The sequence below is a fragment of the Diplotaxodon limnothrissa genome, linkage group LG8 (genome assembly GCF_057381915.1).
Source record: "Diplotaxodon limnothrissa isolate DT_005_m linkage group LG8, D_limnothrissa_male_GT1.1, whole genome shotgun sequence".
Lineage (NCBI taxonomy): Eukaryota > Metazoa > Chordata > Actinopteri > Cichliformes > Cichlidae > Diplotaxodon > Diplotaxodon limnothrissa.
The window spans coordinates 26,005,963-26,026,450 of record NC_140603.1 but is presented as its reverse complement, the minus strand read 5'-3'; the positions used below and the strand labels follow the sequence as shown (position 1 = coordinate 26,026,450).

Below are 20,488 nucleotides of genomic sequence, written 5' to 3'. Positions count from 1 at the left end.
ACTGAAAATTTTGCATTTGATTTCATTTGTTGTACTTTGTTAAGAAGACATCGCCCTGAATTTGGGAGAATTTTTTGTATATTCTGGTGAACTAATCTACTAAGCTATTTCTCTTTCAGGAAAAAAATCTATTCATCTATATCTATCCATTCACTTACTGCACATTCACTTACTTTCCATCCATGACAAACTTGGATTTTTTCAATACTGAAGTACTGGGCCCCTGATTTTCTTGTGCTTGTGTGATACTCGAACAGTAACCCAGGCAGATAACCTCAAAGCTTAATCAGGATTTATGATCGTAAAATGAAATGTACATAGGACATAAGCTGAAATTAGTGCAGTTGAAACATTGATTTTCTTTAGGGTTCAAAATAGAAATAGAATAGAAAAGTATATTCATATTTTTGTGATAGGAAGGGCCGGAAACACCCCAGAGTCTCCATTGGAGGATCAAACAAAAATGATTTTGATCGCTAAAAGTGTTTCTTACGCTATTTGTTTTGTTTTTTAACCGTTTAACTTAAAAGGAGGGGGGCGGTTAGCTGTGCGAAGACGGAAGTAGTAGGAAGGACTTCTCTCGTTCCAAAGCCCATCCTAACAGTGTGTTGCGCCTGCGTAAACCTTTTTCCTATTTTTTGCACTTATTTTCCTTATTTCTAATCACTTAATAATTAATTTAGTCACAGTATCGTTTCTGCTCAGTTACAGACCTAGCAAAGCTTCCCGAGTGCAGTATTTTAGCCTGAAATAGAATATTACCCATCATGCATCGGGCCTAGTACGCCAACTCCTTTTAAACCTACGTTTTCGCTCTAAAGCAATTCATATAGATTTTTTAAATATATATAAAGTGTTTTGTATATTTATATAAAGTAGATCCCAAAGTACAGTATTCAAACTATGCACGTTTGAGTTCAGCTCAACGACACCGTGAGTGTAATGGGTATGTCGGAAAATCACACCTCCCCGGGTCACTACATTCAGTAGTACACTCATGTTTCTCTTCAGATCGTATAAATCTTTCGCCTTTTACTAAAGATTTCCGTGGAGAGGAACAATATGAGTTATAACTAATTTTTTGATGCCCTGCTTATCGCGGGGCTTCTGTACTTGTGAAAAAAAATACTATACGTTGCTCAGCATAATAACGTTCCCCGGCGTTTGAGTGAATTTAACGCGGAACTATCTATATCAATAAGTAGTATTAACCGACAATGTTGTAGTTCCGGATCACCCGAATTTGACTTGCTTTTAACTTACAAAATGATTCTTATCTTTCAGGAGCACATTTGAATTTTCTCTCTAGTACAAATGCTAACAAAAATGTGAATAAAAATATAAATTATGGCTCATAATTGCAAGCCTCACCTCTTCAAGATGTCTTTACCAGAAGCAAACTAAGCAATCAACATATAAAGTAGATTAAAACTGATGGATTTAACGCAATTGATAATGCTGATTTTAAACAAAAACAACAAATTACTTTAAAATGCATTCAACAACAGACACAAAACCTTTAAAAAAAATTCACAGGCGTTTATTTAACAACTGTGTTACCTTACTAAAGGTTTGTTTGTATTGCTTCACACACTGAAGACCTAGATAGTTTTTGATGTCTTAATTTTTATTGTTACCACATTGAGCACGTGTGTAAGGAAATATGCAACATAAAAACGACACCGACGGTATTTTTGACGTAAATGAAGATATGAGTGTTTTCAGTGTCTAATGTAATCCACAGAAATGTGATTGCCTTGGATCTACTTCAGATCTCGTGTCTTTTTTCTTTCCTCGGTTCTGTATAAACACGGTTTAAATCGGTTTATAAGAGAGACCGCAGTATTTCAGTGATTCACAGTTTAGTCCAGTCCAAATCTGCGAATAAGACAAAATAAATAAGTAAGGAAATCATCATTTGGACTTAGATGTGTATTTTATTTAACCTAAAATTCCAGCAGAGGGCGTACTTGGTTTTAAAGATATACACATGAAGCTACAACTACACACATAACTACCCTGCTTTTCTAAAGTATTGTCTTATGGTCCTATTGGTAACATACTCTATTAAGTTTAAAAGATTTCATTTTTGCATTCCCATCACATACATAAAACATTAAACTATCTTTGTTATTTTCAATAAGAAAAGAGTTAAACTGTCCTTAAAACTCTATGTTTACCACGTTTATTTATTCACAGTGTTTGCAAAATATTATGGCAGACTGAGTCAGCACTTGGTCGGACAATCCCATTGGCTTTTTGTGAGCAATTTTCTGTGAAAACAAAGCACATTTAAAGAAAACACTGGGAAGTATGGTTAAAGTCAGACTTCCCATTTCTCGTGGCTTTTGTGCTGTAATGCCTCACCATTTGCTTCTTTCGGTGCATTCGCAGAGGCACACAGAACAGGAAATAAGAGGGAGGCAAACGAGCAGAAATGATACATGTAAGCAGCAGGTTGAGCTCCGGCTGTTTAGATACTTAGGTGCCGCTTCAAGGCTGCGAGACTGAAAAACTACTGTCGGGGAATGCTGGGAGGCAGAGATGAGGCAAGTAAACCAATTTTAACTTATAAAGTGTGAAATTCAAGGGTTAGGTTTGATTTTATTGTTGAATGTTGAACTTTAAAATATGCCAGAAGACAAAATATGAGAATTTTACCCATGTTGGTTAACTTTTTCCCCCCATTATTTATAATTTTGCATTTTTATGTGCCTTGAGTGTATGTATGATTTGGCATTATGGAGTTTCTTTTAAAAAGCAGTGTATAAGGATTTTAACAATACGGCTAGCACTATTAGCAATACGACTGTCTTTTGTGGTTTTATTTTGTTTTTAGTATGACTAAATTTGTTGTTTAAAATGTGCTTCAGAAGATAATAAAAAGCAGTAAACATTCAGAGTCCTCCGTAGCAAAAACATAGCCTTTAACAGGCAAACTGAGATTGCTGAGTGACGTCTGCCTGACGCTGAGACGAGGACGGTGCAGGCTTCCTGTTTTGTGGCTAAGCAATTACTCAGTCTGCTGCTCAAGCTCAAGTTTAGGTTGAAGTTGCTCTGCAGCAAATGGAAAGCAACTTCCATTTCCTGTCTAATTCTGCGCACACACATAGAGGCTTTTATCTCTGCCAGCCTTTTGCTCATTACTCTAAACTGGAACTGCATTAGCCTTTCTGGTAAATCAGTATTAACATAATAATGTCAAACACTAACCATGAATGGATTATTGGACAGGCAGACATGGGTCCAAGTGCTTTGAGTGCTCGATGAAAGAAGAAAAAGAATATAGATGTTACAGCTATGTAGCATTATTTTTATCAGGTCTTAAAATTAGAGAAATACAACCTCAGATGAACAACAATGCACCCATATCACATTATTTATTAAAAACGAATCCAAAATGAGGATTAATATGGAAAACTACATAGACTTAATAGCTTTTGAATGCTTTTCTGTATCACTCTGTCTTTCACATCATTGTGGTGAAAATTTGGCCCACTTTCTGTTTATACACAGCCCTCCCGTTATTGCATCTTAATCAGTTTGAGGTCTGCTCTTTGACTAGACCATTGGAATGTTTTTGCGTTTTCAGCCATTCTGTTGAGTAAATTTGCTGCTGTGCTTGGGAGCGTTGATCTGTTGCATGACCCAGTTTCAGACAAGCTTTATCTATCGGACAGATGGCCTCACATCTGACTCTAGAATACTTTGGTGTACAGAGGAGTTCTTGGGTGACTCAGTGACTGTGAGGTGCCCAAGCCCAAATCCTCATCCATCTACCTCCGTGCTTGACAGTTATGAGATGTTTGTGCCCATTTATTTGGTTTTCCCAAACATGATGCTATGCACAATAGCTAAACATCTCCGCTTTGGTCTCATCTGTCCAAAGGACATTTTACCTAATGTCATATTGTTTGGTCAGATGTAACTTTTCAAATCTAAGCCACGTTGCTGTGTTCTTTTTTAGAGACAAGAGGCTTTCTTCAGGCAACCCTTCCAAACAAGGCATACTTGTTCAGTCTTTTTCTAATTGTACTGTCATGAACTTTAATATTTAAGCCCTTAAAGCCGGACATTTGAATTCATTCCCAGAAAATTCGAATTGGAGAGTTTATTGAACTATCTAACAAATTTGATTAAAAAATTTCTTGAAATTTAATTTCCATATATGGCTTTCAATTTGTTTGTTATTTTCTTTTCTTTTCCTTTTTTAAATGTCTTAGAATTTGATTGAGGAAGTATTTTAAGAGAATAAAGGACTCTAATGATGTAGAAGTCTCAAAAGCGCACAAAGATTGGTTTGTATCAAATATGTTACACTAGGTGTTAAGGGGATTGAATCTTTTCCACTTGTGAGTAATCTCTCTTACTGTAGAATGGTGTTGTTTGGAAATGGCTGTATAACCCTTCACAGACTTGGCAGGAAGTCCTAAGAGTGTGTCTAATTTTTTTACGCACTGCAGCTGCATTTTGTGACTGTTTGTCAGATAAACAATGACACAGCGTAGGTGTCATGTGTTGTTGTGCATCTGATGTTGTATTTCCCCAAGAAATACAACATCATCACCATGATTCTAAGCAGTAGTTCATTTCCTTTTTACCAATTGTGTTGGGTTGTCAGAGCAAAAAAGCCCACAACCAACACACACTAAGCACTTAAGTGTTATGAAGACATGCAAAAAATAGTCTCCTCTCTCTCTCTCTATGTATATACACATATCTATCTATCTGTGTCTCTCTCTATATATATGTATGTGTATATATATATATATATATATATATATATATATATATATATATATATATATATATATATATATATAGTGTGTGTGTGGGGGGGCAATTTGAGAGATTTTTCACACAATCTTGTGAAATGGGATCACGAAACAAAAACAAGCAATGAACTCTGAACACTTTTTGACACCCACCCTAACATCACATTTCCTCTATTTCCAGTTTCAAAATGTTCCCTGTGCGTCCACATTAACTGGGAGTTGATGCCCTGCACAAGAGCATGGAGCACGTGTCAGTGAAGTTTGAGTACGAGTACACAGCGAAAGATGGTCGCCGAGTGTCCATAAAGCCAAACGAAAGTTACATCCTGGTCTCCAAGACTAATGATCACTGGTGGCACGTTCGCAAAGACCAGCACACCAAGCCCTTTTATATTCCTGCACAGTATGTGGAGGAGCTCTCGGCCACCGGTGGAGACCATCTTCGTCCTAATAAGCTGAATTCAGCTCAGGGTCTGACTGTTAGTAAGCCAGTGGATATGACCAACGTAAAGCCACGTAAAGGGACAACAAAGAGTCGTCCATCATCTCAGGATGTTCCAAAAGAGACCTACCGCTTCTCCACTTTTGGTTTCGGTGACGACTTACCAGAGGTGAAGACAGATGTACAGACTAACAGCACCTTTGTACACACTCTGAATAATGTAAAAATGCACAACTCGGCACCTCCAAAGGCTGAAAGCACCCAAGTGTATGCAAAACCTCATCTGGTGCCAAAGGTCATAAAAGAAAAAAAAGAGTCAAAAATCTCACTGCAGGATGATACTGCAGAGCAGACCTCTGCACATGATGAGGATATGGATTTCCCTTTGCCCCCACCACCCACATATGACACCATACCAGAGCTAATCGTCACAGAATTTGACACTTTTCCCGAGCCTCCGCCTCCTCTAGTTTCACTCGACACGCATCCCCCAGAGAGGCAAAGTGTCAAACAAACTGCAGAAAAAAATTCCATACAAGTACCTCCTACGGAGCAGGTAAGACCCACATACTTTTTTTAATGCTTCATTCATTCTGTATCACCTCAATTGATGAACACGGGGGTTTTCTGCCACAAGAGGGTGCAATTTTGTCATGTAAGGTATCGCAGCTATGCTTACACATTACAGTGCTTTAAAAAGCTTTAACCCCCACTGCAGGTTTGACTGTGTTATTGTTTAGCACTGCATCAATGCACGTTTAAAGCCACAAAAAATGTGCCTTGAAAATGCTTGTATTCATGTTTTTATGCAACAAACACGACGAACTAGACTTAGTTTAGAAGTTTCACTTTATGCAGCATAAGAGGAGGTTATCACTTATGAAACATGTGCAATGAAGTGCTGCTTTATTTTCAGAGAGAACATAACAAAAACACTGGGAACTTCTGCTGCATGTTGGGGATCCCAGGTGAAGCCTCGGCCCATCTGTGGCTCTAACTATTTCACTTCCTGCTCTTAGGAGAACTGAGAAGAGAACTGACTAGCATTTAAACATCAGTTTCAACATCTCAAACTCTCAGACTAGTAAACTTGAATTCCCATAGAAAGATTTATCCAGTTATCTCTTCTCTGTCCACTATAAACAGTAGAAAAGCAAGTGTGCTGAGAAACACACTGTGTGACATTACGTATTATTCAGATACATATATATATATATATATATATATATATATATATATATATATATATATATATATATATATATATATATATAAGTAAAAGACCCAAAACAAAAATAAAGAAGCACAGTTCTGTTGATGTTATTGATCATACAGTATTTGCAGACTGTTATTAAACCTGCAAACATGTACATATCTCAGTATTTATTATCCTTAACATATTGTCTTGTCTTTTTATTCTAGAGCATCTAAAACTGTAATCTTAACTGATTTTTATAAAATACATGGCAAAATCCAGATTTAAATGGCCTGCTCCTTAAATAGAAAACCTATGAGCCGAGCAGACCCATTGTCTGGGAAATCCCACGGGACACGGGCAGAAATAGGATCGTGTGGAGGCTTGAATTGAGTTAAGAAAGGTGAGGCTTACATGCTGCACCCCAAAAAAGCCTACAGGCAACGACAGGCAACATGACTTAACATATTATTATATTACTGTTATTATATCTTTCAAAAGCTGTGAAAATACCTGAACTGGAACTAGTAACTGTAAAACCACTGAACTTACTAGCGTTAAGGATTCAACTAAAAACAGTGAAGGTACCTAAGTACTGTTGGGAACACAAAAAAAATCAAAGAGAAGAATGTGTTGTACAAAAAAGGGCCCCATTATACTAGTAATACCTTAGTAGTACTATTAATGCATATGTATCCATTCTAACCAGAAATGGGAGAACTTATTTTTAGGAGCCAACCTTCATTAAAGCCTAAACTGTATTTAAAAGATGGACGTGGACTCCTGCCACCACTGCCTTCTACATCTCCATATTCATATGGTGGTGAAATGTCAGTCACAGGGTAACCATGATCTTTTAGCTAACAGGTTTCACAATGCATAAAACGCTCATCATGTTGTATTCAGTAAAACTTTAAACTAGCAAATGACATCATAAACTGATCAGAACGTTTTTGAGGCCATAGATCCCGAGAGCTGAGGGCTATTTGAGAAATAAAAAACATCTGTTGTAAGAAGTACTAAAGGGTTAGCTCTCTTTTTTAATCTAGCTAAATCACTATGGTAACCTACCTGTAACAGGTAAGGCTCAGAGCATGTTTTAAGTGCTATAGAGATTTTGTGCCGAAGGAATGTAATTATTTTACATATGTAACCTGTTACAACAACACAGGATTGTTTTGTTTTTAGGTTTTGTCGAGCCAGCTAATGCAGAGAAAGCTAAGCTATGCTGAACTAGTTTCGTAGTACAGCTCCCTAATGGTCATCAAAAAGAATGTGGGTTCAAAGTGCTTCAACATGGGTTGTATCCAGCTTTTATATACAGTCTATGTTTGAAAGCTGCCGCCTACATTACCCATAATGCTCTGAGGAGCGAGCTTCAGCGATCACTTCTTTCTAAGTCTACATCCCAGGTTTTATATGCGCTTTTTAATTGTGCTGTCCCGTGCCCCACCTGCTGACTCAAGGGACATCCCTTGCGGCTGTTTGCGTGCGGCTCTTTCTGAAGCTACAAAACACTCTCATATCAAATTCACGCCTAGTCCCAACCAAGATCAACAGAGATTCACGTGTAATATTATTGAACGTGTTCCTGGTTAACCTGAGCACTGAATGGTTGGATTTGCTTAGATATAAGATCCCACCATTTATTGGTGTTGACACTAGTGAAGGAAGGACTTAGAATACCGTTTCGGTTGATTGCGGTGTGTCAGAGCCAGCTCATCAGCATATGAATGCCCGGTCTTTCCCTTCATGCCATTTCAATGGCTGAAAAAAAAAGAGGTGTTCCTTGAATACTTCGGTAAAAGCTGATTCAAGACCTCAGTTTTACTCAGCGAAAGTTTCTGAGGGTTCGGGATCACTTTTATCAGGTGCGTATGGTTCACCTTTGTATTAAACAGATGTGGTTAAACTTCGGGAGGAGCTGGAGGTTTGCAGTGGATGAAACGGCTTTGCAGTGCAGCTGAAGGAGGGGCTGTTTTTAGCTCTGGGACTTGAAAAATACAGTCTGTGGCTGTGATGACACTCCAGAACAGGTTACAAACAGGTTGTGTCAGCTGGTTGACCTTTCCTGGGGAGAGGAAGGAGTTAAAGCGAAAATCTGCCAGCCACTCCCAAAACCTCCAGCTGCTACCTGGTTTCCCAGCACCGGTTACGATCCGGGGAATTGTGATCATATGCGCACGGCAGGGAAACGATGAAACACACGGCAACATTTAACCTTATGTTCCTGTCGGATGTAGTTTGGTGACTTGAAACTTTTGCTTCAGGTAAGTTTCACGACACTTCCCGTCGTCTTTTGCACCTGTTGCAAGGAATACGTGACGTCAGACAGCACTGGGGTTTATGAAGGAGAAGGTGTGTTTGATTGGGTTTCTGCTCAGTTTCTACCAAATGTGTGTGGCACTTTGAGTCATGTAATGTCTACAGCCTCTCCCACTATACCCAGTGATTTGGTGTGCATTACGCTGTAATTACCAGCACAGTTTGTTGCTTCAGTGGGAGATTTTTACCACCTCCCAGAAATGATTTTTGCGAAGCGGTGCAGTTGAATTCCTGCATTTTAAACCATAATTTGTCCTTCTCGTCTCCTCTGTGTAAACATGAATGAACCCCCCACACACTTGTAACGGGACTGTAGACGTGCCAGGACCCCTCAAGTGCATTAATTCTTACCCCACAATGGAGGGCCATCTCCATGGTGATGCGAGGGGGTCTGGCCTGACTCCCAACAAGCAGGGCTTTGGAGCTTTTAATGCCAGCCCTGCCATGCAGTTGGCGTGTGTGTGCATATGTAATGTGCAGAACTTGCAATTAGCCCAAAATGTAGGTCACTTAATGTGGTAGGGAGTTTGGGCTGTTCTGGGCTTTCAGATGGGAAGTTAAGTTTGTCGAGTGAAGCTCAGGTTGTGAAACTATTGTTGTAGAATGCAAACTTTAATTCAGGTCTGATGTTTATGGCCAGTATGACTCATAAATACCTAACTTGTGTCAATTGGCTCTTTTATCATCCAGAAGTACAAGGTTCAATTATTGATGTCTGGCAGCAAAAGTAAACGTGTCTCATAATCCACATCACAGATAGCACTGGAGCCTTTGATATATATACATGTGTATTGGCATTTTAAAAGTAATGCCTCACCCTGCACCTTTTAAGACTAATAATTCCTGGTGCTCTGTGAAACAACATCAGATGCCAAGAAACTGCTCCAACAGGTAGTGTGAGTGTCCTGTCAGGCATTTCTGTGCACAGCACATGTGTACATCAGGCAGAACGGGTGCTTTTAGCTTCCTGGTCAGGCAAGTCCTTTCATTTTCACCACATTTTAGTTTTGGTGAAAATAAGTATGCATATTATGATGTGTTTTGACAGAGTTAGTTTTTTTTATAGTTTAAGGTTTAACAACTTGTTCAGCATGTAAGTGTGAGACAAGAACTAAATATATACCGTGACCTCAGAGAGTCAGACTTAGATCCAGTTTATGCCTGTCATGTTTTACCAATACATTTCTCACATTCAATATTTTACACTGTTGGCAAATAAAACTGCTCTTGCGAAGGTAATTTGGTTTGACTTGGTTCTTAAGTCATAATTTAGGTATTAAACATATAGTTATCTGTAAAAAAAAAAAGGACATATTTTGTAATTTTATGTGGAAATATGAGATTACATAAAGAGATATGTAATCTCAGCCTGTTCAGCCAGGTACAGCCTTGAGAAACAAGTGATATTTTTGTACAGATGTCAAAGCATGTGTACAAAATCAGCCCCTCTTCACTGTACAGTTGACTATACAGTAGGTTCACCATTCTGTAGTGATGTCCATATGTACAGCTACACCCTATTCAGTGCATTTACAGTATCTCACCATGCCTTAAGTCCTGACTCCCAAGTAGGCACACTGTTACAAACAGGTTAGTGAAGTCCTCTAATGAAACATTCAGTGTTTTGATGGTTTAAACATCGTAAACATTACAACAATAAAATCATTGTTGTGATGTTATTCAGTAAGACCATAAACTATAAGGTCATTATTACAGTGTTTTCTGTGGTCACAGAGCATGGGAGCTGAGGGCCCCCATAGAGTTCTGTGGAACTGGAAGTGTTGTTACAACTACATGAATGAGCCCCTACTAGTCATTAAACATGCAAGTTTAAGGCCCTTCCCTATTCGCAACACTTTTCAGATTTTGAGACATACAGTAGATGTAAAATAAATCTATAACAGGAAATAGGAAATTTGCCAGTAGTGTCCATCCAGTAATGAGCGTGCTATGTACTCTTTTAAATAAAACTCCCAAAGTAGGACACTGGGATTAGTGAATGAGTGAATCGTTTTGGACATAACCACAATCAGAAGCGTTTTTGAGGATTTCATAAATATATTCTTGACATTTGTTGTTAAACATTAAATTTCTGAGCATTTCTCTCCCAGGTCTTGGATGCTAAGCTCTGTAACTTTATTGTAACCTTTTTAAATTATTATTACTATTTTCTTAGTGCAGCTGCTCATTTAGTTTACAAATGCAAAATAATGTAAAACTACTCTAAAGGAAGCTTCAGTTGGTCTTTATCAAGGGATGTATTAGTCATATGCTCAGGAATGTCTTTTGTGCAATTATTATTTTTAAAATGCTTTCTTAGTTTTGTTATGATGTGCTTGCTTACAGTAATCCTGCCTTTTTTTTCTATTTGTTAAGAACTAAGAAAAAGTTCCCAGAATCAAAAGCTGCAAGTGAAGTCCCGAATTTTATTTTTATTTCCAGTGTGTTTGCACGCAAACTGTTGATATTTACTTTCACCTGTAAAAAATGTCAAGGTGGTATTTTTGCAAAACACCAAGGTTTCCATTTCACTTGGCTGGTTTATAGTTTCCCCAGAGAGCATTACTTCGACTGGTACTTAAATCCTCCCTCGCTCCTACACAGAAAACACTTCACCTACAAAGTGTGAGTGGGAGAAATCTGAAATCAACAAACAGCATCAGCGGGTTTTTCACATCGGCATGCAAAGCTGGCCTGGAGAGCATAGATAAGAATGTGATAAGCTGATGGATTCCACATTGGGCATTTATGGAGTCTTCCAGGATTCTGGACCAATGATGAGTGTGATGTAAGAGCGAGTGGAGCCAGACCGATTCAATAGCTCAACTGTGTGCTTGTGGCGTGATTTGGGCCCCAATTTGGTTCTCCATTGTTTGATTGGATGAGCGCTAATGTGGTTAAGTAATCAAGCAGATTGCTGCTTCATGCATAGCTGAGGGCATAGAGTTGTCTGCTCTGCACTGAAGGGTTTTCTCCTTGAATAACGCTCAAAAACATTATCAAAAAGGAGCCATTTACTTGGCATCTTAGACAAAACAATACAACAGATGCCCTCCAGATATTCTCCATTACAGCTGGAAACGTATCTCAAAATCTGACACAACACTATCATTATTTCTGTGATTAGATGGATTTGACTAGCAAACTATCTTACTGAGGCACTTAAAGATGCACTTAGGTGCCTTCTTAATCCAGTAAAAGTTTTTTATATTGCTATTGTGTAAACATAAATGAAAGAATTTAGACCTTCTCCACTGTCTTTATTTCTACCAGTGTGTAGGCCGATTTTATGTGAGGAGTTCGGGTTGAGCTTGCAGTGAAAATCCAAAGGATAACACTTTTTTCCCAAAAGCTTCTCTCCTTCCATACAGCACCAAACAGGTTCATAGCTAGCGTTTGTAATGAAAATGTGCCCTAAGTACACTGATAGCAATAAAAGATTGGCTTCCAGCACAATAGAAATTCCATGAATGATACAAACAAACGCTGATATGAATTTCCATGGGGCCACGCTTCAGTAAAATTAATGTTAAGATGAGCTAGACTTTTTGTTCATGGAGGGAAAACTGTTCAGAACTGATCATGGGCTAATCATAGCTTGTGCTAGCTTGTTAGCTAGCTTGTTGGCTATAGTAAATGTAGCAAAACATCCTAAGTGGTTAAGTTCAGCTGATTAATCCAAATACCTGGGGTTAGTCGGGCTTGTATGTTGTATTTTTTGCAATTGGTAAAAGCTTTGTCATGCTCAAGTCAGTGTTATTTCAAATAGTCATTCGTACATTATATACACTGGGCTCCCAGTTGCTGTACAAAATATATGCAACATTTTAAGCTTATAGTCCATCTGTAGTGTAGTTGTGTACATTTATCTTACTAGTAAAAGATCCCCAGTTTGATCCAGAGAGGAGACACAAATTCTTTTGGGGTTGTGTCTGTGGCAGTATTGATAGCTACCCGGTATGACAACTCCTTTTGAATAAGGGAGCCACTGAAAGTAGCTCTTATGAAGCATATAGTGCAAAAGAATAAGCAGGACAAGCTTTTGTATACCTTATCACCCATATGTTCACTAAAATGTCAGCTAATATTATGCAGGTGGTTTTATGCACATTACAAATAGAAGATTTCATGCAGGGGAATCATGTGGCCCACGAGTTCATTCTGGCCTGCTGCATGATAAATGTAAAAACTGTATTGAAGTCATTAATAATTCAGCTTTTTTTTGTTCAATAAACCTAAGTACAGAAGTAGACATCTGTCGAAAGTTAAATGCATTTCTGCGTCTCGACAAGTTGTGTGAATATAAAGTGTTATTTTCTTTAGTTATTTTGTTATTGATATATTAAGTTTCAGTTCTCTCAGGCTGTCCTTCACTTTTTTATATAAATAGTTGCAAATAGTTGATAGTTCATTAAAAATAAAAGCTTTCACACTAACTTAAAATTTCAGTTACATTTCAGAAAAACCTCATGTGAAGAGCCACACCTGCCACCTAACTTTATTGGTGTACATATAGCCCACTAACTAATACACCTGACACTCCTGCATTAATGAAAATGCTTTTTGGATGTTCTTTGCAGCACTGTCTTCTGCCGTATACCCTGTAACCTGCAAGAATTTAAATTTCAACAATATAAAAAGAGAAGTTACACTCAAACCTTATTCAGGATAAAGCCAAATTCCAAATCTTCCATAAAACATACCCACACTCTCTGAAGCCCAGCTGGCTATGTTGTCCCATGCAGGAGGAAGTGTTGACTGAACAATTCAATTGAACAGAAACTAGACTTCCTGTTTCAAGCATCCACCCACATGTAGTCTGTAGATTTAGCAACACTCATCAGACAAACCTGTGAAAAAGCAGCTTTTCCATTTCCTTTTCTGGGAAATGTTTGCTCCCCCCCCCCCCCCCCCCCCCACACACACACACACACACACACACACATTATTAGCTGTGACCTACTAGCAGGTCTCAGCCATTAATAAAGTGTAGGCACTAGTGGCACTTAGGTGTAGGCATTAGTGTACACTTTACACACTATATGGAAGCTGCTGGTTCTACATAAGAAAACCAAGAGATTTTAAAAGCTCTACCGTTTCAAAACATCTTACTTTTCCTCTGTTGTGAATATAACATGTTTCCTTCCAAAAAGTTTGTTTCCATTGCTGTAATTTCCTTTTTTATCTTATGGGTACTCAGTCAGGAAGTAGGTTGCAGTGACCTGCAGAGTTTCTGCTGCTCCCTCTATCTTACAGTTCCCTCTGTCTTGTTTTCACTGTGTGTTTCTGCTTTGGGCTGCTGGCAGACGGTTACCCTCTACCCCCCTATCCTGTGCACAGGAATTCATGCATAGGCGTGCACAAACACACACACAGTCTGACGTGCACGCACGTCTCACCCAGTCCTTACACAGTCCCTTCCTGCTGCTGTTGTCACACAGCTCACAGTTCTCCTTTCAGTCTGGGTGCAACTGTCACAGCTGCAGTGTGAGGAGGATGTAAGCGTGTGCTTCTTGGTGTGCACTCACCTCTATCCCAGCACAAGCGGACCAAATGTAGTCGCACGGTTAAGTCGCTAGTTTTTGGTGTCTTTTGGATGGATGGCTCCTCTAGATAGTACAACATAAAGATGGTGGAGATGCAGTCCAGGTTTTGGCCAGGTCACCGGTCCAAGCGGGGCATGGCCCTGCCGGTGCCTTCTAAGGTAGGTGATCATTATTTAAGAAGCTTATAATGAAAAGCTCAGTTTTATTCATTGGTTTGTTTTTGTATCCTTATAAACTTGATAAATGATGTGCTTCCTGTTTTCTCTAACGTGATCACATCGCCCCTGCACTTATTTTGTTTCCTGTACCAAGTAAGGTGACGTACATGGCGTACTAACTGTGCCATGTTGGTTTTTAATGTTAGTTTGGACCCAAACTTTGTTTGTTAGTTCGGTTCCTGTGTTAGAGTGATGTTGGTATCAGTCTCAAAGATGTAAATTTTCATCTCACATGTGACTGATAGTCTCGGTCTTTATGGGTTGACGTTTGAATCGTCAGTTTTGTTTGTACAACAACTTGATAGAGCTAAAATTAGCCTTTAATTTTTCAGTACATTTTTTGGACACACAGTCACGTAACTAAAGTTGACATTGTCGCCAGGTTCATCCAAACATTTTCCCAAAGCAAAAGCATCAGTTCAGAGAAACTTCCTTACAAATCAAAGATCTGCATTCAAATGTTAACTACAGAACACACTTAAAGGCTTAAAAGCATTATTGTGTTTAATTTTTTTTTACCTGATTGGTGTTTTTGTGAACAAAAATTAACATTAACAACTCAGACGTCATTGTAAATAGAGTCCACATGGGCTGAAAATAAGTTTTGTTTTTTTTTACTATTTATTTTCATTACTCAGTTTAAGGAATGGCTTGGCTCATTTAAGCTCATTCACGGTTTTGGGTTCTGTTACTATGAGATTTGTAGTATTTGTAATGTTGTAAGACTTTGTAAGATGGTGATAATACAACAATACAAGTCAGGCTGTTTTATGTAAAGTTTAGTTTTTATTTTACTGCCATTTTACTAAAATGTTTTCACCCACCCACCTAGCTTTAGTGTTTCCTTTTTAGTGAACTGTATTAACACTGGTAGTAAGTACACCATAATTCCACCTACACGAGTGACTGATATAACTATGCTCAGATGTTGTTATTGTATTACTGTATATGCGTATGCACAGTTTTGCTTCGATCACGTGCAGTTAAGTTTTAGTGTTTTCTCCAAAGGATAGGGACCTTCCAGCATAGCTATTTCAGAGATCAATGATGCAGCTCTTTCATTTCCTCTGTGTCTGTCTGTACAGTTGTGTTGTTCAGGATCAATGTGTTTTGGGGTCAGCTGTCTGGTTGTCCTCATCGCTTGCCTCATAGTTATATCAAGATCAATAATAAGCCAAGTGCTAACACTGTATAGATAAAAACACACACAGTGCAATAGAGAAATGCTCTCGTTGCTCTTTTATTTTTATCACCTACATTTATCTGCCTGCTCTAAGTTGGGGTACTGTGTGGGTGACCCAAAAGCCAAGTGGTTAAAGCACATAGACCAACCACAGCGAGTCTCTGATCAGTTCCTAGCTTGCGCGACTGTCACTGCATGTCAATCCACTGCTCTCTTTCCTTACATTTCATTTGTTTTCTCTTTTAAGATTATTTAAGGATTTTTTATTATTATTTTGGCCTTTACTACATGTAAAGAGTCAAATAGGATCATGTCATTGACTGGGTGGGAGAGAAAGCAACACTACTTCACTGGATGTTGCTGTTATGTGGCATGTACTGCAATGATTTGGCTTCCAAGGTGCTTTTTCCCCAGAAGTTCTGCTTCGGGACTCTAACAATGACTACTAAAGCCAAAGGTGCTACAAAAAATGGCCTTTACTTGTACTAAAACAGCCGCATCTCTATTTCAAATACTCATTGACAACTAATAATCCTGCATTCCCAAGCAAAAGAACTCATGCAGAAACGGATTACGTTGGTGGCTGTCATTGTACCTAATAAATAAAGTCTGGAAAAGAACATAACAATGTAATTGATGCCGACTGACTGTACATATATGTGTAGTGACTTCCTCGTTTGTGAGGAAGGAAAAACTGTACAAGTCACCCATATGGAAAAGATATATATAAATCTTATAAAGTTTGTATCTGTCTTGTGTGAAACTTGTATGAAAAGCATACAAGAGTGAAAACACATAAGATCCCTTGAAAAATTATATAATGAAACTTGTATGTTTTGGATACTTACTAAAACAATATATGAAAGTAATGAGAAAGTGGCCACTTTCATGAGTAAATCATATAAGTTTTTACTATTTCTTTTCCATATGGGCAGGCTTGAAGCAAGAATCCGTGCACATTCCAATGCTCAAATTATAAATAAGGTTTGCATGAAACATGCAGGTTTGATTATTCTTGGAACTTTGTCAGTGTCCTGATCACCGTGTGGCATTTTTTCCTTTGACCGTTTTTTATGAAGATAAAAATGGACTAAATACTATCGCCCAGTGTATGTGCATGTTTATCGTGCAGTAAAAACTGTCATATTTGCCTTTCAGGTGTAAAGCAGTTAAGGAATAGTACCTTAAAACTGATCATAGTCGAAATGAGGGCAGCTCGGATAACCAGACGATGTCCATGACGGTTATTAAATATTAGCGTATTGATATAATGTCAATTGCATACATACACTACATTTAGTTATATTGTAAAGTTACAAATAGACTGTCTCCCCACCTCCAAGTAGTTGTATGTTGTATTTAATATGCCAAAAAAAGATAATGCCCAACAAACAAAGCTTTAGATGAATTTGACGGAGAGCATTTCTGCTATTTGTTCATCAGATTTTCTGCAGGTATTGTGCTATTATTGTGATTGTGACATGTACTGAGTTACTTTCTGCTGCTTCCTGTTAGCACTTTTTTTCCTTTTGTGGACTCTGTTTATTGCAGTTATGACCAGATACAGCACTGACATGCGCAGGTCTCAAGTCTTGATAAATATAAAAAATGAGACTACCTATGTGACAAGAGGTAGTTTATGGGAAAGTCTGCAGCAGAAAGGAGCCTGTCTTTTTATCTGTGCCACCATGTTCAGAAGTCTTACAAAAAGGAATAGTGGAGCACAGGTGAGAGCACAGTAACTTAAAGCAAAGGTTTTTTTGTTTTTTTTTGGGCAGGAGTTGTTTCAGGTACCTACTTGTAACTAAGGAAAGGTTGAGGACAGTGGCAGCCTTTCATCGCACTCACTCTCGCTGGTGTTCTTTAAACAAATTAGTTGTGATGATCAGGATTGTTTTGCATGTTGTGTTCCTGCCATGCAGCAAGTGGACTCATGTGGAACTCTGTTCATGAAAGCAATGTGACACTGAGGACCTAACAACCCATTGAGAGAGAAAATGAAATGAAATAGGTAGTTAACTGGTTTGCAGTCGAACAAGAGGACCAAAGCTGATGCGCAATAGTAACGCATACCCTAGTTTTCAAACATCTATGGTTGGCCTGTGGTTTGGTGTTATTTGTGTGGTTGTTATTTTTATTTTTATTTTTTTTATTTTTAATACAGTATTTAACAAAAACTTCGCAAAACCCACCACTGATCAGCACATGATCAACTATGGCAGCAAGTGCTAAATACAGACGGTGCTTAAACCCATGTGGAGGTGGTTTTGTGGACAAATATAGGTTTTGATTATTACTGAGGGAAGAGCGTGTCTGTGGGGGTTTTTTCAGCTCTAAGCTACTTCCTGTGCTCTGTAAGATGCGGAAGGCTGACTTATAAAGAGCAATAGTAAGAGCAGTGGACTGAAGACAAGTACTTGACACTGCTGACAATACTTGCGCTACTTTTTTGTGTGTTTACAGGAACACTAAAGTGATAAGATCTGAGTTTGACACCTTCAAAAATGAACTCCACAGAAGAATCTACTTTGTTTGCTTTAAACTTGTGTTTTGTAATGTAGAAGCACATATGAATGAGTCCCTTCTTTGTTTTTCCACAGGTGCAGGATGAAAATCTCCGGTCAGCAGTGTACGTCAATGTAGCAGAGCTCCGGAAAAGCATCTCAGAGTCTCCTCCATCGGCTCCTTCGTCCTACTCTCCTTCCTACCTTAACCCAGAGGGATGGGAGGTGCACGTTGACGACGAAAGTGGACAGGAGTATTACTACCACCCCAACACAGGGCGCACAACCTGGGACAGCCCTTTTGTAGACCCCTCCACAGACCCCGAACCACTCCCTGCAGAGGAGCCTTATTCCCCCTCACCTCCTCAATCTCCTGTCCTTTCTCTGTCCACCGCCTCCCCACCGGCGTGGACCTCAGACTGGGAGCAGTTAGTGGATGAGACCAGTGGTCGCCCATACTTCTACAACCCAATGTCTGGGGAAACATCTTGGGAGCCCCCTGAGCATCCTCAGAGCCCCTACCCGCCTCTGATGGAGCCTATGAGTGTGCACAGGTTTCATGAGGATGAGCGGGTAAGGACAGCATGGCTGCTCTACTTAGCCGCTCTCTGTCTCCTGTTTTAGCTTCACCCAAGGGAAAGCTGTAAATACAGTCTGCTTTTAATGGAATTAAATCTCCTGCACCTACATAGCTAGTAGGACTCATTTTCATCAGGGAATCTCACAGCCCTGGCACTTAATATCCACAACAGTGGACACTAAGTAGTATTGTCTCTTAACTTTAAATGAAGACAGGCATCTGTGCTCATTTTAAATTACCTAAAAATTATTGGTGATGTTTTGTTTCTTCTGGGAAATTGGGCAAATTTGAGAAACAGTTCACTTCAAATTACCACTCACATTTATATCATGAAAAGTTTTTTAACAGTGCAAGCAGGCAGTGACCCCATTTTTCCCCTTGAATGACTTTTCTGAGCTGGAGAAAAAGCATTAATAGGCCAAGAAAGAATAATACATCGAGGTCATGAAACTATTCTGACTCATTTATGAAAGTCATAGGGAAGTCATCAAGCTCTATTTCGGGGTCACAGTAAGAAATTATCCAATCAAGATGATTCCGTGGGATGTAGCAACATTTCAAAACAGGAAAGGGCCGAGGAGGCGTTAATACTTTTACTATTATTATTCTTTATTAAACAGGAAGTGAAACTCTTGGGATTAAGAGCATCCTAGGCCAAGAATGGCAGTATTAACATAGCATGTTTTTTAATAGTGAGAGAAATCAGAGCTTATGGAAAACAAAACTGCATATTGTGGTTTAAAACTTGGGATTCTCTTGCTGTGAAACAGCAGCGCTAATAAAACAGGAGGTCAAGATTCACCAAGGGGGGATTAAATCATTAGACTTAGATGGCAACTGACCGTGATGGTATATCACAGAGCTAAGCATCAAAATCTCATGAACCAACGTGCATGAATTAATACTTTTTCATGAATGTTGGTATTACTGTTCTTCAATCTTGAGTTATCAGTGTTTACAGGGAGGCCTGCAGTTCTAAGTAAAAAAGATTAAAAATTGAGCAGTAATATCTGTGAATGTGTATTCTGGTGAAATTCATATGTTGTAATCGTGATGAAATAAGCACAAGTTCTTCCAGGGAGTAAAGGCGCTTTTTTCTTTCTCTGTGCTGGATATGTTTGTGTTTGTTGGGGGTTGTGCAAGGCGGATGTTATATTCCTCATTAGAAATTTTGGACTTATTAGAGTAACTTTGCATAATTCAGAGTTGAAAATAAGCCTTAATTATTTTATACCGGGCCTTAATGCGGTCTCGGGTTCCTACATTGTGTGGAACAAGCCATTTTAGCTTCCTTTAAGCCAGCTTTCCTCCATCGTGGAAACAGAGAGGTTCTGGGGGCCTCTCTGTCACCAAAGGCCGGGTCACCAATTTGTCTGAAGGAACTTTATGCAGTGATAAAGGAGTTGACTCATGATTACGACATTAGGAATTCATCAGAATACACATTCATTTTCTGCTCTTTTTTTTTTAGCCCACCACAATAACAGCAGGCTTGACTGCGAGAAATATACAAGCATGATTATAAAAACATAGTTGGTGAATTAATGAATTCATTGCTTTTACATCAAGGCATGGATATATATACAATCCCGACAGTTCATAAGGGTTTTACGTTGCTGATTAATTGATGCTTTTTAATGCCTAAAAACGACATAAAGTGACAATAATTATTTTATCCTTGACATAAAGTCTCACTTATCTTTTGGTTTTATGCTTACAA

General features: G+C 38.7%; 1 protein-coding gene and 1 non-coding gene across 2 annotated transcripts in view; both read left to right on the top strand.

Moving 5' to 3' along the window:
- The first annotated feature begins 991 nt into the window (after positions 1-991).
- LOC146627018 (U5 spliceosomal RNA) lies at positions 992-1,106 on the top strand. The gene has a single exon (XR_014906489.1). It is a non-coding gene; the product is annotated as a U5 spliceosomal RNA (small nuclear RNA).
- Positions 1,107-5,008: 3,902 nt separating this feature from the next.
- The window catches only part of arhgap27 (Rho GTPase activating protein 27), a 28,060-nt gene continuing 12,580 nt past the window's right edge, over positions 5,009-20,488 (top strand). The window contains exons 1-2 of the mRNA XM_085360989.1: positions 5,009-5,773; positions 18,285-18,761. Of these exons, the coding sequence (XP_085217115.1) occupies positions 5,015-5,773; positions 18,285-18,761 (1,236 nt within the window). The 5' untranslated portion in view covers positions 5,009-5,014. The remainder of the gene's footprint in view (positions 5,774-18,284; positions 18,762-20,488) is intronic.